Source organism: Canis aureus, chromosome 3 (genome assembly GCF_053574225.1).
Source record: "Canis aureus isolate CA01 chromosome 3, VMU_Caureus_v.1.0, whole genome shotgun sequence".
Taxonomy (NCBI): Eukaryota; Metazoa; Chordata; class Mammalia; order Carnivora; family Canidae; genus Canis; species Canis aureus.
Genome location: NC_135613.1, coordinates 45,443,616 through 45,460,830, shown reverse-complemented (window position 1 = coordinate 45,460,830; position 17,215 = coordinate 45,443,616). Strand labels below are relative to the sequence as shown.

At 40.3% G+C, this 17,215-nt stretch overlaps 2 protein-coding genes across 18 annotated transcripts in view; one reads left to right on the top strand and one right to left on the bottom strand.

The window, feature by feature from the left end:
* MIER1 (MIER1 transcriptional regulator) overlaps positions 1-15,250 on the bottom strand; it is a 59,221-nt gene extending 43,971 nt beyond the window's left edge. Inside the window, exons 1-3 of one of the 17 annotated variants that reach the window (XM_077892206.1) lie at positions 15,093-15,250; positions 13,890-13,990; positions 11,107-11,180 (exon numbers count right to left, since the gene is read on the bottom strand). In XM_077892206.1, the coding sequence (XP_077748332.1) occupies positions 11,107-11,180; positions 13,890-13,990; positions 15,093-15,159 (242 nt within the window). In that variant the 5' untranslated portion in view covers positions 15,160-15,250. Of the gene's footprint in view, positions 1-7,943; positions 7,966-8,537; positions 8,644-9,640; positions 9,808-11,106; positions 11,184-12,308; positions 12,467-13,889; positions 14,554-14,786; positions 14,902-15,092 lie in introns of those variants that run through there. The other 16 variants (XM_077892207.1, XM_077892211.1, XM_077892210.1 and 13 more) reach the window with 16 other exon arrangements.
* The window catches only part of DNAI4 (dynein axonemal intermediate chain 4), a 99,637-nt gene continuing 97,435 nt past the window's right edge, over positions 15,014-17,215 (top strand). Inside the window, 2 exon segments of the mRNA XM_077892201.1 lie at positions 15,014-15,415; positions 15,417-15,524. Coding sequence (XP_077748327.1) covers positions 15,357-15,415; positions 15,417-15,524 — 167 coding nt within the window. The 5' untranslated portion in view covers positions 15,014-15,356.

Here is a 17,215-nt window from a genome sequence, read left to right as displayed (position 1 = left end):
ATAAAATATTTTCTTCTTTCAATACAGAAGAAATTACATACAAGGTTTGCTTATATGTATATACAAGCTGGTCTCTGGCTTAAAACGTGTGGGAGAGGGAAGGCCAAAACACTTTAAGACATCATTTTAAATAAAAGATATATTGTAAGAAAGCAGAAGAAAAAAGTAAAATGTTATTAAGCACCAAATAGTATACAATAGTACACTTTACTAAAAAACAACATACTTTTAAACTATCACAGAATTAGTAACCTTCAAGCTAAAGTTTAGAGAGGTTAGGTTATCTGATGGAAAAATTATAAACATTCCCAATTATAGTGCTGCTTCTACTGCAGCATTCTACTTCTCATATATTTAACTATAAGCATTTAGAAAATTTAAAGATAAAATTGCTAGCAACTCATTTCGCTACTTGACAATTTGTGGCTATCTTGTATCTACCTTCAGCTAATTCACAACTATAAACAAGTCATCTACAATCATAAACTTTTATAAATAACAAAAACTAAACATGCTTCAAATAACACACTTCATAATTAAAATCTTTCCTATTCATTCAGAACTATTTCATGCCCATGAGAAGTCAGAGATTCTGGAAGTCTAAAAGCATCAGCAAAGAGATAGGGTTATTCTAGTACAGACAGTCCCCAACAATGATGGCTCAACTTACAATTTTTCAACTTAACAATAGTGCAAAAGCAATACACATTCAGTAGAAACCAAACTTCAAATTTTGATCTTTTCCTGGGCTAGCAATACGTGGTATGATACTATCTTGTGATGCAGGGCAGTGGCAGCAAGCTGCAGTTCCCAATCAGGCATGCGATCACGAGTGTAAACAACCACCAACACACTTAGGACCATTGTGTACCCATACAACCTTTTCTGTTGTTCACTTTCAATATAGTATTCAATAGACTACATGAGATATTCAACATTTTATTATAAAATACACTTTGTGTTAGAGGATTCTACCCAGCTGTAGACTAATGTATGTCTTGTGAGCATGTCTGAGGTAAGCTAGCCTAAACTAAGCTGTTTATTCATCAGGTTAGGTATATTAAATGCATTTTTGACTTAATGATATTTTCAACGTATGATAGGCTTATCAGGACATAACCTTATCATAAGTCAAGGAAATCTGTACTTTCCTTCTTTCTGCTAAGTAATGAGGCAGAGAGCCAAGAAAAACAAAACAAGTGCCTAATATTTCAAAGGCTAGGCATTCTCAGACTAATTTCTTTTTTTTTTTTTAAAGGTTTTATTTATTTATTCATGAGAGACACACAGAGAGAGAGGCAGAGAGAGACACAGAGGGAGAAGCAGGCTCCATGCAGGGAGCCCGATTTGGGACTCAATCCAGGGACTCCAGGATCACGCCCTGAGCCAAAGGCAGATGCTCAACTGCTGAGCCACCCAGGGGTCCTTTAAGACTAATTTCTTATAAGATAGTATAACTCCATTTTGAACAGTCCACATTATGCTATTGTACTTAAGTATGACATTCTAGATCTGAAGCACACTTTTTCAAGGGCCCTATTCTTTTCCCTTTTAATGCTCAGAATGGCTCAGGACTATAAAAACAACTTATTTTAATAAGACTATTAAGAATATTCGGTATTATATATCTTCAAGCGTCACGCCACTACCTGAACTTAAAAGTTACTGTGCCACAATAGAGTCAAAACAGTGCTACTTTTTAAATTCTATTCCTCTAATAGGAAGCTGGAGAGCAGGGTGATAGAGTAATGTAACTACACAAAGGGTTTGCAGCTTGCTTAATATCTTTTGGCCAGAGCTACACATGTCTAGCTCAAAATGGATTTAACCACCACACAAATTATTACACAGCAAACCAATATTTTAAAGTATTAATCCACCTTTATGTCATGCAATTATGCTTTATTTACCAAGTTTAAGCACAATCTCTCTCCAAGGCTACAGAAACGATGACTATCTTCATCTGGTTTGCCATCCAGAGTAGCCTCACAGTGCTGTTTTTCCTTTTCAGTAAACTTTTGAAATGATTTGCAACGCAGAAACAAGAAAAACCAGCATTTCTTTCAAATTAGGAGCTTAAAAGAAATGGCTCTTTCAACATTTAGTTTTTTTTTAAGCACTCCAGTAATTATTCATTTAACAGTCTTCTCATAAAAAAAAGGGTTTCTGATTTAAAATGTTATCCTACTGAAGAATAAAAGGTACATTTTCAATGATTTTAGATATTGGCAATAATGAAGATACTGAATTGTGAATGGTGTCTGTAGTTTGTAAAAGGCCTCAAACCATAGATTGTTGTTTTATTGGGTAAGGTTATATATCGCTTTAAAGTTCTGAAAAAGGCCCCGAATATTTTCCATTAATTAAGATACCAAATGTTTAGAGGACTGGTTGCATTTCTAAGTTTAGCTGGCATAAAGCAGAGCACCCTCTACTTAAAGATAGCATTAATGATCATTTTACGTCAGAGATGCTGGAATGTTTCAAGAACTGTGATCTGACTGATGTACACCTAGATTAGCATGGGGGAGGGAAAGTAGGGATGGTTTGCTGCTAAACATATATTTTAGTATTCTATGCTCAAAATAAAATTCCATTGTTTCATTTGGGGTAGGGTGAGAGTCAGGTTAGTTTCCTGAAAGTTAATTCTATTCAGTTAAATTAAAAATTCAGCTTCTGGAAAACTGGCATTTGAAAATGGTTTATACTATAAACATTACTTTCACCCAACTAACAGACAAAACAATTATCTTTCAAAATAAGAGTATAGTATCATAATACAGAAAATTTCAGTTTACGAAATGAGAACACTTTTTATTTAGGTATTTAAGAGAATAGAAGAACCAGCTTACATTTATATAGTACTATACTTTTTTAAATGCATAAAGTTACTTCATCATACTATATACCTGGCAATTAACACTTGCCCTGCCTACGACATTTTATAGATTTCACAGCCCAAAAAGATAAAGTGACTTCATGATAGGTGGTAAAGGTGGAACTAAAGTCTAGGACTTGAATGCTTCTACATTTTCCAAGGAAAAAACTATATTAAAAACGTTTCTCGGGATCCCTGGGTGGCGCAGCGGTTTGGCGCCTGCCTTTGGCCCGGGGCACGATCCTGGAGACCTGGGATCGAATCCCACGTCAGGCTCCCAGTGCATGGAGCCTGCTTCTCCCTCTGCCTGTGTCTCTGCCTCTCTCTCTCTCTCTGTGACTATCATAAATAAATAAAAGTTAAAAAAAAAAAAAAAAAAAGTTTCTCTTTACCTCTCTCCTAACTCCCTCTTTTTCTTTTTAAAATGGTTTTCATTTGTTCAAAGCCATGTTTAAAATGTGACTGCAAGCTGTCAAGTGTCACATCAGACTATCATCTACGTCTTGTTAGGAACTGGTTATCTCTAACGATACTCTCCAGAAAAACCTGAAACATCTACCATTAATGGCAAAGTAAATTGGAAAGGCAGAAGGAGGGGAAAAAATAAAACTAAAGTTGTTAAACAGGTACTCATTTGTAACAGTATCTATTTGTAGAAAAAGTACAAACTAAAATGCAAGTAGTAAAGATTTTTCATTTGAAATTAAAATGTACTTAAAACGCACTCATACATTATTGATAAAAATACATACATTATTGATAAAAATAGAATGGCTTAACCATTCTAATGATCATTTTGCTAATATGAAATTACCCTATGGTAGGCTAAAAAAAGCATGCCAAAATATGTCACTATCATAAAGTGGTTCATTGCAAAAAGTTGGGGAAAAATTTTTAAATCTATCATTTAACTAGTTAGAAATGAAATACAGTTCTTCCAAACATTTAAGCACTATTAATCCTTTAAAAAGAATGAGACAGGGGATCCCTGGGTGACTCAGCGGTTTGGCGTCTGCCTTCAGCCCAGGGTGTGATCCTGGAGACCCATGATCAAGTCCCACAACTGGCTGCCTGCATGGGGCCTGCTACTCCCTCTGTGTCTCTGCCTCTCTCTCTTTCTCTGTGTTTCTCATGAATAAATAAATAAAATCTTAAAAAAAAAAAAAAAGGAATGAGACAAAATCTGTTTGTGAATGAGGAAAAAATGTAAAAAAACATATACACATATTTACTCATACATATGGAAGTAAAAAAAACAGTATAGAGAGGGTAAACTGGGCTGGAATATACACAAAGATTTTTTTCTTCAAAAATATACACAAGAATTCGTTAAAAAATTATCTCTAGGAATTAGATAGGGGAAATAAAGCTTTTTTCATTTTATACCTTTCTACACTGTTAGAATTTCCAAACCACTTGTTAATGTTGATGCATTGTTTTGTTTTGCTTTTAAAGTCAGTGGAGATTATCTTGTGGAATTATGAGCTATTTTCATTTTCTTCCTCTACTTTTAGAGTTTTAAAAAAATTTAGTACATGCACTTTTTTTAAACAGGTGTGTAATTTAGAAAAATAACCTAGTTTTCTTTTAGGTGTATACATAATTACATGACTAGATAACACTAGACAGCCACACACAGTATGAGCAGGCTAAATCAAATTAAAAAATGAACTGTTAACTTTTATACTTTCACCACATACATGATTCAGTTGCTAATAGTTGTAACAGTATTCAATGTCTCAGGTTTGTTCAAATGTTTCTTTTTTAATTTTTTTAAAGATTTTATTTATTCATGAGAGGGGGGGGGGGGTGCAGAGACACAGGCAGAAGGAGAAGCAGGCTCCATGCAGGGAGCCTGATGTGGGACTCGATCCCGGGACTCCAGGATCACACCTGGGCCAAAGGCAGGTGCTAACCCACTGAGCCACCTAGGGATCCCCTAAATGTTTCTCTTTTGTATATTTCTAGAACATGGTAATCTCGCATATTACCATTATTAAAAAATAATTACACTAAGGTAGTAAAAACATGAAGTAATCATTAGACTCCTATATTCCAGGCAATCCAAAGCATATTTTCAATGAACATAACTGTCTGAACTAATTTCTCCCCTCAAACCAATTCCACCATCATTTCTTTATCATCATCACCAACGTAGTAAATTTAGACACGAAACCAAAGATTCTACAGTTACGGGGATAGAAGCCAGGAAGTAGTTAGAGGCCCTCCTCCAGGTGAAGACAGGGGAACTGTGCTCATCATTTCTCTTCTTCCAAACAAAACTAAGTCACTTAACTTTCCCCTGAGGAATTCTAGAGTATAAAAAAGATTAATAAAGTCTTGGTGCTAAAACTAGCAAATTGACTATGGTAATAGTAATTCAGAGGGTGAGTTGCTATTATTAAGCACTAGAAATTCAAAAGCCTAGGCCCCACTCTTCTTACCTGTGCCACAGCCTAACTGTACAACCTAGGACAAACTGCATTAACTCTGCTCAGTTTCATTTTCCCTAAGACAGAAAGACTTAGACTTCTTCTAGTTCAATTTCCTTTGAGATCTAAGTTCTTTACTTTTATTATGAATTGCTCAAAAGACATATTACTACTAAGGAATACTTAGCTAAAGGAATGGGATATGTTTAATAGCATCTTCTAAATTTTTTTTAATCTAAGAGTTTTGGAAAAAAGATTATCTCAACTTGCAAAAAGCTTTCTGGAGGGTGCTACTTTATGAATTTCCTATCTATACAAACATAATTTTAAGTCATTCTTATAATCCATAGAGTAAGTCAAACAGAATGGGTCCCAAGTGATGACTGGTACTTGAACAGTTTAATCACTGTAATGAATTTTGAAACCATTTGCAAACCTTTTGAAATACACAGGGACTCAAGCTAGTATCAAGAAATTTCTATATAGGTGATTCTTTACCTACTTTTATTAATCAGTTTCTTGCTTCAATGGCAGTGTTTTATTTCTGATTTGAGAAACTGTCTCTGTACAAAAATTCTCTAATATTAATCCACTTTTATACTTCCTCCAACTAACCTTTCCTACCTTATTAAGTACTTCATTACCCCTTCCAAATTAAACTTTATTAGACTCTCATACATTGGCGTTCTTAATTACTCTGGATAAATCCTAAATACACTAAAGGACAAATATTTTTTTAAAAAATTCATTACCACAACAGAGAATTATTTAAAGCCTAAATCCATCGCAGTGAAACAAGTTTTGTTTAGAATTGAAATTAACACTGTCGAGAACAGCAATCAAGATGATTCCATTTCCTTAAAAAACAAAATCCAAATACACTAAAAAAACCACTAAGCAAGCAGTCTATTTTCAAGAGAAGCAAACAAATAGATGTGATAGCACACATTATGTATATCACTTTTGGAATTCTTTTAAGTACTTAAAAATACAGAAAAGCAAGTTCATTAAATTTTCTTCTCTTTATATAACAATATGGCCTAGGTGAAAAGACAGGTCTTGCACTATGTTGTGGCTTTTTTTTTTCCTGGAGAAAAAAAGTCCCTCATGTGTTTACAAACTCTGAAATAACAGACAAATTGTTCATTCCCAAAGGTCCCTACAACCACATTCCTTATAAAACCCAAAGGATCAACGATTTCTTCCTCTTATGCTTTCTTTCTCATTGCCTTTGTAAAGCTGCAACTCTCTGTAATTTCCTTCCTTTAACTGTGACTAGGAGAAGCTCCTTTTAGAAGATTGATAAATCATTTTAAGGGATAATTAATGAGAAATACTATCAAAAACTATTAAGAAAGGGAGAATGTGCCATTCCTTCCAAGCACATTTAATATGTTTTTAATGTTACCACAATTTGAGGAACCGTTAAATACATACTTCCTACTATGGACTGCCTAAGATGATCAGATCAAGTATGAAAAATCAGTATATTCTACTCACATCTAAATAATTTGTATTAAAACATTAAACATCTCTCTGGAAAAACAAGGTCAGGGTCATTCTCCTGTGTAAGAACTAAAAATTAAAAAAAAAAAAAAAAAAAAAAAAGGCCCAGAAGCATAATATCTACATTTTTCTCTAGAGACGTACTTCTTCAATAACCTGTTTTCCCCTCAGATTTATCAAATAAATGTATATTGTTGCTGTGTATTTTCTGTTATGTTATCAGTTAACTTCAATGCTCAAGTCTACTTAACCAAAAGTACAACAGTACATTTGATTTTACCACATGCTTTAAATTGTCATAAAGAATGAATCTCCTGAGAGTTCACACAAAAGCAAGTAAAAGCCCTCTATACACCAAGCGTTTCTACACCTAATTTTTTAAAAATGACTAAGCTCTAAAATCATTCTAATTACTAAAATATTGAGATCAGAAAAACACTAATTTTACTTTTCACTTTTTCACTTGTTTTAGATTTTTTGCAGGACACAGATGGAGGTTCCTTCAAATTCACTAAAAATAAAACCATCTACAAGCAACTTAAGAGTTATAAAAGAAATTTTTTAAAAGATTTCTGGTCACTAAATAAATGCACCAAAAACCAAGTTCAGGTTTTCTCTTCTTGAAATTGAACCATCCATGTGTTCCTACTGAACATGAAAAGTTCCATTCTCCAAGTGATGCAATCTTTAAGAAAACTAAAACATACTCTTGAAAATATTAGGAAATGACTAGTGACTCAAAGTATTGCTTTTCCTCTCCTACATTAATGCAACCATCTTTGCTCCTAATAAACAGGAAATATTAATATACTTCTATTTACATGTTTTCAGTGTGGTAGGCAGTTAAAACTTATGGGTGACGTTTCTTAAATTTTACTGTATTTTCAAACACTGTTATGTTTCTTCAATAATAGCTTGCCTTAAAATATGACTACAGAATTTAGAGTTCAAACCACCGTGAGTGGCACTACCAGGGAAGAAACCATATCGCCTATTACAGCACACCCCTGCTTATCTAATGGGCATTCACTGAAGACTATTTGACAAAATGTAGGTAAATTCAGCCACTACAAGCCCTCCCCCACCCCTTCCTTACATATGAAAAAAGAAACACTTAAAAATCTTACCAGGACTAAAATTGTTTCAGCCCAGTGGAATGAATCCAGTGATATTTTAGTGAAACACACAGTACTATGTTTTCTCCAGCTTATGTGCCTTGAAATACATATTCTTTAACCACAAAGAAAAAAAATGGAAATAAATCTAAGCTCTAAATTTAATTTTAAGTGAAAAGTATTAAATGTTTTAAAAACATCACTGGCAGAAAAGAGTCCTGCTATAGTTAAATCCGCTCCTTTAATAGCAAATACTCCACTATACATTAATATAAAGTTAGTTTCCATAAGGAAGGCAGAAGGAACACCCTAAGAGCAACTGCACAACACAGCTAACTTTTAGGTCCCTCCATTCAACAGGTACATGAAAAAGCATCCAAAGTAGTATTTTTCCTTAATCTACACGTTTCTGTAGCCCAACGTTTACAAAGGAGGCATTATGGTGTTACCAAAATTACTCCCCTAACTTACTACTGACTTCATTTAGCAAACAATGAACACAAAAATTGGGGACTGGGTGGTTAAAAAAAATCACCTATTCCAGAATCTGTTTTGGGGTGTCTCGGAGACCATGAAAACAGTAATTCATACAAGGAAATGCCTTACCGTTCAGTGAGGCTCTGACTCGAAGTAGACTTAAAACCCCCTATACTATCACTCCTTCAACTCCAGGGGGTAAAGAATAACGGAATTCTTTCGAGGGTTAAGGGGCGGGGGGGGGGGGTGTATTTTTTTTTTTAATCACGTTTAAAGATTTAAATCGGAAACAAAATTTAAATCTCCAGTGGCACAACACGAAGTTGGAAAGAATCATTAAGAGTTAAGCCAAGATTTGAAGCCCCCCAAAATAAAACAATTACCACCGAGGAAAAAGGAGCTTCGGTAACTCGTTTACTGGAAAAAGAGGGGGAAAAAAAAAAAATCTTCCACCGTGGGGGGTGGGGGGGAGAAGAGGAAGACAATAATAGGTAGCCTTAATATTCAAGGGGCGGTGGGGGGGAATATGGGGAAAGTGAAGAGGGAAAGGTAGAAAGCAACTCTTCTGAAATGGGAAGAGAGAAAAAGAGGTCCGACCCTGAGGAGGAATGAACTGTGCCGGGGGTTCCGGGGGTTCCGGGGGTACCGGGGAGTCCCCCAGCCCGAACGGCCGGCCCGCGGGAGGCCAGGTTTAGCTCTCCACGCTCATCTCAGCACCGTCGGGAGGAGGAGAGCTAAAGGCCATTCTGCCGTACGTTTTCCCCATTCACACGGGCTGGATGTCAGCAGCAAAGGGGTGGGGGTGACGCGGAAGGGCGCAACAGCATCTCGGGGAGGGAGGGAAGAAACTTCGCCAGAAGAGGAAGCAGCGGCTCCTCTCGGCCCCTCGCACCGGCCGGCGAAGTTGCGCCACCGACGCCCCTGCCCGGCGGGCGCCCACCCCCTCACCCCCTCACCCCCTCACCCCCCTCGGCACGCACTACCACGCAGCGCTCGACCCTTCAAACTGCCCCCGAAGTCCAACTGCGCCTCCGCCTCCTCCTGCCCCCGGACCCATCCCAACTAAGTTGCAGGGAAAGCTCCCGCCCAAAAGCGCGGCCTGTTCCGGACAACAGGTGGGCAGTGGCGCCAGCAGGGCTGGGCCTCTCCTAGCCAGGCCCACTCCACTCCTCCCCGGCCAGGGCCCGGGGGCGCCCGGCTCCGGGACGGGGAGGGGGAGCTCGCTCCCTTACCTCCGCCATATTTGCCGTACTGACGGGTCACATCTCCGCGGCGGCCGCAGCTGGGTCACGGCCAGAACCCGGATGTGAGACTCGGCTACAGGACTCCAGCCGCCGCCGCCGCCGCCGCCGCCGCCTCGGCCGCTCCCGCCGCCGCTGCTTCGGCGGGAACGCGCAGGAGCCGCCCGAGCGCGCCCACCACACCCCACTCCGCCCCCTCGCGGCGCCGGGGCTGAGCAGGACCGGAGGGAAAAGGCCGGCGCGCGCGCGCGGCCCCGCGGCAGCAGCCTTCCCTGGGAGGAGCGCGGAGGGGGCGGAGCCAAGGTGGGTGTTGGGGGGAGGTGGGCATCTCCGCGCGACGCGCCTCCCCCGCCCCAGCCGATCCGCGACGCCCGCTGAAGGAGAGGGCCCGAAGGGACCAGAGAGGGCAAGGAAGAGCGCCGGAAAAAGCCGCGTTCAGCCTTCACAGCGCAGCGGAAAAGATACGTCGTGTTCTCCATGTAGGCCTTTTTTGAAGTGCATTTGCTGGAAAACGGATGTCGCTGTGATGCAACAAGGGCAAGGGCGCAAAGTAGAGCGCTTTGAAAGCGGCTGTCTCTGGACAAGTATTTCTCTCAGTTGATTCCTGACAGGAAATGTAAAATCCCACATCCCCAAATCCTAGAGGTCAGAGCAGAGAGATTAAGGAAAGGGACTGTGGATACAGGTAGTCTGCTGTCCTCACATCTCATTGGCTTTTTTCTCTTCCCCTCACACACTTCCTGAGATGCCAGGAGCAACATGATTGTGCAACGTTTGGATTTTGCACAATTGGAGAAATTTTCTACATGCGAGATACTGAAAAGCTGCTCTTTGATGGATCTCTGACTTGACTGCATTTAGGGAAAACCTGCTTATTTGCAATGCCTGAAATGCCAGCAATTTGAAAGTCTATTTTAAAATTTTGGCCTAGAACTGCCAATTGGCCTTCAACGCCAACTCTCATGACTGCACCGCCAATGATTGCAAAATAACAAACATGTTTCCCTTCCACTACTAAGGCAGATACTGGCTAATGCAAAGGTGATATTAAAACATGCACTAACATATTTTACTCAACCAGGAGTTTAAAAATCTTAATTTCAAAAAGATTGTTTTCCCCTAAATGTTCAAGGGTTCTTAATGCAATTTCAAAAATGATTACCCAAATCAACCAAATATAAAAAGTCATTCCTTCCAAATAATGTGATGCCAGCACCACCATATACTGCATAAATGTGCACATTTACAATTTTTCTTTAATACTCAACTTACAATGCAATATGGGCTGTTTTCTTAAATTATTTGTATTCCCTTAAAATTCTACACTCTATTAAGCAGTTTCCTTTTTCCAAAGATTCAACATTAACTTGAAATTCTTATGTCCGATAATAATTTGTGCATGAATAACTTGTGCATTTACAGGTATATGAAGTAGCTGCTAAGTGAAAGGACATTACCTGGTAATTTGACAGGAAAAGAGTCCACAGACAGTCTGTAAACCAATTAAACATAAACATCTGATGCACATTTTCTACTGAAAGAAAAGCAAGGGAAAGAAGAGAAAGGAAAACTTTTAAGGTTCCCAAATCTACAAACAATTTTTACCATTAACTGTACTGTACAGTATTTTCATTTTATTTTTTTAGAATACTTTTATAAAAGTGTTTTTCAGGATTCCTTGGGGGGAGAATAAATATTTTAGCACAGGTACATAGAGTTACCCTACTGAATTACCTTAGTCCTTTGGACTCAAAAAACAGTTTCTGAAAAGTCAGTTTCTGTTTAAATAGTTTTCACTTTGAGATGTTTGATGGAAAACAGCTGAAGACAAAGAACAATTGATGTGCATAGACCTGGGGTGGGTAAAGACAGAATAAGGGGCCTAGAGGTAGAAACTCAGGCTTTAAAATAACATGGGATAAAGGAGGATTTTCCATTTAAACTAATATATGAAATTTAGTTCACAGAAATTAAAAAGTATTGTCAAAATGCAAGGTACAGGAATAACTTGCTTGCTTAAGCCCGTTTACTCTTTGATTAAGTTAAACCTCAACAAAAAAAATCCCAATTATGATTAAAAAGCTGGGGATCATGGCCCCTTAGGCTATAGAATGAATTCTGAAATTGTCAGGAAAATCGGATCTGGGACTTATTTGAAGGGAATCCTTCTTACCGATAAATGACTTTTAAGTTTATTAATATTGTGAATCATTTTTATTAATTTTAAGTGGCATCACTTAGAGGAAAAATTCCCTCTATGTTTTTCTCCTCCCTTTTTAGTAAATGTGGGTTCCGTCCTTTTTTTAGGCTTAGATATTCTAAAAATATATAAAGTTAGAAATCCAATATTGTTAAGTCATTAGTAACATATTACTAATGAATTCAGTATGGTTTTATTCCCATTTTATTCTCATGATATACTTATCCTTCAAAATTTAACCACTTTAAGGAAAGTAAAGTTTTTCTCAAAAACTCTTGCTTACCTCCTCAGTATCAAATATATGAAAATTAACATTCATGAGCCACACACCATCTTAGTGTTGGATGGGACCTTAGAGGTCTTTTAGCCAATTTCTACCTTGTCTAGATAGGAATCCCTCATTACGTGTCCCCACTATCAGGCTTTTCTGCCTATGCTAAAACACCTTCAATGACTTACTGTCTGATGAAGAGGCTGCTCTTTTCAGAAAAAGCTGTACGTTTAGAACATTCTTCTTTTTATTAAACCAGACTCTATCTCCTTGTTACTTCCATCCACTTCCCTGAGTTTTTCAGCACTTTGGATTAATTCAACAGATGTCTTCTTTGTATTTAAGTGCAAACAATCAATATTTATACTTAGGTTAACAAAATATAAATCTTTAATGCCTACCGATACTAGAAGACCTAAAAATAAGACATAACAGAGTTAAAGGTATGAAAAAATACACCAATACCTATGAGCTGTTTAAAATCATTACCGTTTATATAGTATTTATTAATATGATGTCTAAAATGGTAATTGTTAGAATTGGATAATAAAATATTTTAAAGTTAAACTAAAAAGTGTGGTTAATTCCAACTTTATGTGAGGTTTGTGGCTAATGTCCCAAAACAAACAAACAAAAAAACCACTATACAAAGCCTGAATAAATGCCTCTTGAGCTCCCATTCCCCACCTAAAGGCTTCCTTATTTTCAGGCAAACTAACATTAACTTTCACCACATTTAAGTTTCTCAAAACTGCTATCATATTTGGAAATCATTTTTAAGCAATTTACTAGATACTCCATTAAAAGTCATTAAATATTTTCATAGAGGCTATCTCACACACTCACACACACACACACACACACACCCCTTTCAATTATTATTTTGGTTTTAACAAAAGCCTTTTAAGGTCACAATTTTACTTCAACCAGTACCTTAAACTAACCAATAAATAAAAAGTCTTTGGCAGTTTACATATACCTAAGAAATATAACCTTTTATTCAGGACCAATACTTGACTCAAAGATAAGATATATACCTATACTACATAAACAAAATGTTATGCAACCCAGGAACCTCTCATAATGCTCCAAGAAAATACCTGTAACAATTTAGGCTCTAGGACTGTTTGAATGCAGCAGATTCAAAATCTTAAAAACAAATTCTCTACCTAACCATTTTCAGAGTCTGTGAGTCCTTCTGAGATTGATAGACTATTTACTAAATTTTTATTTGAAAGTGTCAACCTACACATGAAATGCAGGTAAAAATTGACAAATATCTATTAATTTGGTTGAAAATACCTGCATGTCAAAAAATTTAAAAAGGATATCTGATTGAGAGTTTACCTTTACTTTAGTACGCAGAATGCAGGTTACAAAGCAGTAATGCAATACATTCGGAAGTCCCACATCTATGCAAGAATCAGCATCATCTTTTTGTTAGTTTAGTTTTTATTATTAATGCCACCCCAAAACACTTACATAGCCTTTTGTTTCTTCAAGTAACAGGGTTTTTTTTCCATAATTTTTTTTTTTTACATAAAGAGTTTTATCGAATGACCCCACTTTATCAGATTACCACAAAATGTTATTTTTATAGCCCTAATATTGTTGACATGTTATTTTTATCTCACCCCCAACTCTGGAAATTATTGGCCTATCATCAATTCTCAAACACTGGAATATACAGAAAGGGTAACGGAGTATTTATATTACTTGAGGGAGTTTGGACTTTCCCTCCCTTAATCTCCAAGTGTGCCCCTGCCTACCAGCATCACATCCGTCTTGTCTGCATTGAACCTCAACCAGTTGGTTCTTAACCACGTCCGAAACTCAGCCAGGCACTGGGAGAATCGAGCCACCACACCATCTGGATCAAAGAAAGAGAGCCTCAGTAGTAACGAGACCAGAGACGATGATACCACAAGCTCACCATGTCTCTAATTCTCAGCCTGTCTCTAATTTTTAAAAGATAGCCAAGAATTAGGACAAGGATCCCATGACAATTTTAGGAAAACATTAATTAGCCTTGAGACATGCAATTTGTAACCGACGGTCAAGGAATAAAAGCGGCCCAATAAATAGGTCGCCTCATTCCATCCATGACTGAAGAAAGAAGGTTCGGTCAACTCCGCGTCATCTGGGCTAAGCGGGCCTCAGTAGAAGGGCCAGTCTTGTAACTGCATAAGCTTTTCTGCAAAATTAAGAGTTTAAGCGTTGGAGGAAGCTTTAGGGATAACAGGGGCCTGGAGAGAGGCAGTGACTTGCCCAAGGTCACACAGCAAACGGGGACCAGAGATGGGCTCCAAGCCAGAGGTCTTTCCACGAAAAGCTGCAAGAACAAGGCCATTTCAAGGAGGGGTAGGCATCTGTCCCCAGGGATCTTCCCACGGCCTGTCAGGGCCTTGTTCCTTCATCTTAATGCCCTCTTCCAGTGTCTCTCCCCTCCCTCACTCCCCTCCGAAATGGGCTGGCCCGCCCAGGACCCCGCTCACCACGGGGCACTGCAGTGCAAGCAGGAGCCTCCCAGGGGCTGGGACCGAACCCGGATCTACAGGGGAAAAGAGGCGGAGCCACAGGGGGGATGGTCAGCTTAGCCCCACCCCGACCGTATTCGGGGCCGACAGGAGAAAGGGGCGGAAGCAAACTGGGCGAGACGAACTCACACCGCAGCGGATTCCCAGCGCGCCGCCGCCGCCGCCGCCGCCGCCGCCAAAGCAAAAGACCGGGCAGGGAGGGGGAGCGCGGAGGAGGGCAGCTGCGCATGCGCCTCGGGGGGGCCGGCGCCCTCCGGGAGGGGGAGCGGGCCGGGCGCGTTCTCTTGCAGCCCCTCCCCGGAAGTTAAGGGTCTTCCGGGCGGTGCTCCACGGTGGGGGAGGGGAGGGGGAGAAAGGGGACCGGGGACACCTTAGGAGCCCCTCATCCCAATCAGGACTAGGAGAGGAGAGATGGTGTATGGAGGCTGCACTTACAGCCGCTGCCGCTGCTGCCGCCGCCACCTTCACTGCTGCCGCCACCGCCTGAAGAAGCCCCATCCATCCGCCTGCAGCCGGGGAGACTCAGAACCTGGGAGGGGCCTGGGGCCCGGGCCGCCCGCCTCCTTTTTCTAGTCGTCGTCCGGAGCTTCCTCTTGCTCCACCAACCCTCTGCCCTCCCCTTCGCCTCCGCCCTCCTCTCGGTCTCCAGCCGCCAGCCAACCGCGCGGCCGCTTGTTGAGCCGGGGCTCCTCCGTCTCCATGACGCCCGGCAAACATTCCGGAGCCTCGGCCCGAGCCGCTGACGCGGGCCGTTGGGGTCCAGGGACTCCGGAAGCAGCTAGGGAAGGGGCGGCCGAGCACTCCGCCGCCTGTCGCCACCATGCCCACCTCTCCAGGAAACAGCCGCAAGCAGCAGAACCTCTGGCTGTAAGTCCGGCGCTGAGAACTTAGCCCGTCCTTCTGGGTCCCTGACGGAGCTCGTTTAGATCGGGGCTCCTGCATCCGTGTTCAGACGGCCCTCGGAGCTCTCCTGCCTCACTGTCCCCTTCCTTGGCCTCGTACGGCCTTGTTGACCCCCCACCCCACCCCCCAACTGCCGTGTTCGCCCCACGGGAAAAGATCTACTTTGTTTGGAACCGCTCTCCCTCCCGACGCTCCTGGGGTGGTTTTTCCGGTCAGCCGGTCAAGCTTGTTGCCCGCATTCAGCCCGCAGGTTCACTGTGCTCTGTGGTCCAGGTGTTTTCTGCCTCCTGCCTTCGTGCTTTAAAACCCATTCCTGCTAAGGACGTTTCTGCAACACTGGAGAGAGAAGCTGGAGGAGAGCGCACAGCTCTGAGGACCCGTTTTGCTTGCAAACTTCGAAAGATGCCTTGGTGCTGCCCCAGCGGCCGCACTAAAGTTTGCTCATTCATCCGCTCTCCTACACTTCAGACCACTTTTGTTCTCTCTTCTCAGACCTTCAGCATCTCTCCTCCAATCTGCAGCCCAGCTTATCATTCTTAACAGGACTCTGAAAGTTCCTGGGAGAGACCCTTACATTCTCTCTCGAATATGGTTCTCAGGGCCCTTTGTCCATTCTACCACTCCACCGAAGTCGTTTTTTTGGTTTTTGGTTTTTGGGTTTTTTGTATTTTTTTGTGAAGGTCGGCAATAGGCGCCCATCGAAATGCAAGGTCTTATTTCTCAGTTTCTTAGCCCTTCCGCTTCCCGTTTGGAATCATTTCATTTGGTTTCTGGGACCCCACTCCTCCCTAGTTCTCTCCTTGTTTTGTGGCTACTTCTTTTCAAAATACTTTGGTGGTACCTTTTCTTCTTTCCCATATCTAAATATTGGAGTGCTGCTGCAGTCAGTCTTTAGACCCCTTTCCTTCACTCTTGTCTTATGCCTTTAAAAATCACCCGTACACTGATGATTCATAAATTTATATCTCTAGCCGGCACCTCTTCCAAAAACCAGACTTTAAGAAAATCAACATCTGTACTTAGAAGGTAATAGGCATCTCATAATTCATATGCAGAACTAACCTTATTTCCCCCTCTTCTCTACTCTGCAGTCTTTGCCATTTCATTAGATAGCAATTTCTGCTCCTCTAGTTACTCAGTAAAAAAACTTTGCAGTTTCTTTTGGCTTCTCTAATGCCCCACTCCATCAGCAGAGTCTATCATTTTTACCTGCAAAATAAATCAAGACTAATAGAAGTCCCTGTAACATTATAGTAACCACCTAAGTGGTCTTCTTACTAACACCCTACACATGGTAGTCACTATGGCTCTTCTCAAAACCCTCCAGTTTTTTCCATTTCATTCAGTAAAAACTCACATCATTACAGAGCCCCACAGGATCTCACCTTGGACTCTTCCCTTTGGCTGATTGTTCCACAACAATATCAGACACATTATTTTCCCACTTTACGGCCAATTCATTTGCTGTTTTTTTGTGGAGTTTTTGTTTTTGTTTTTGTTTTGTTTTGTTTTTTTTTGCATTTGCTGTTCTTTGGAATATTGCACCCCCACATACTTTCATGACTCACTTATTTCCTTCAGATGTCATCTTATCAAAAAGTCCTTCTCTAACCACTTCTCATAAAGTAATATAATACTTCTAATTCCCAGCACTT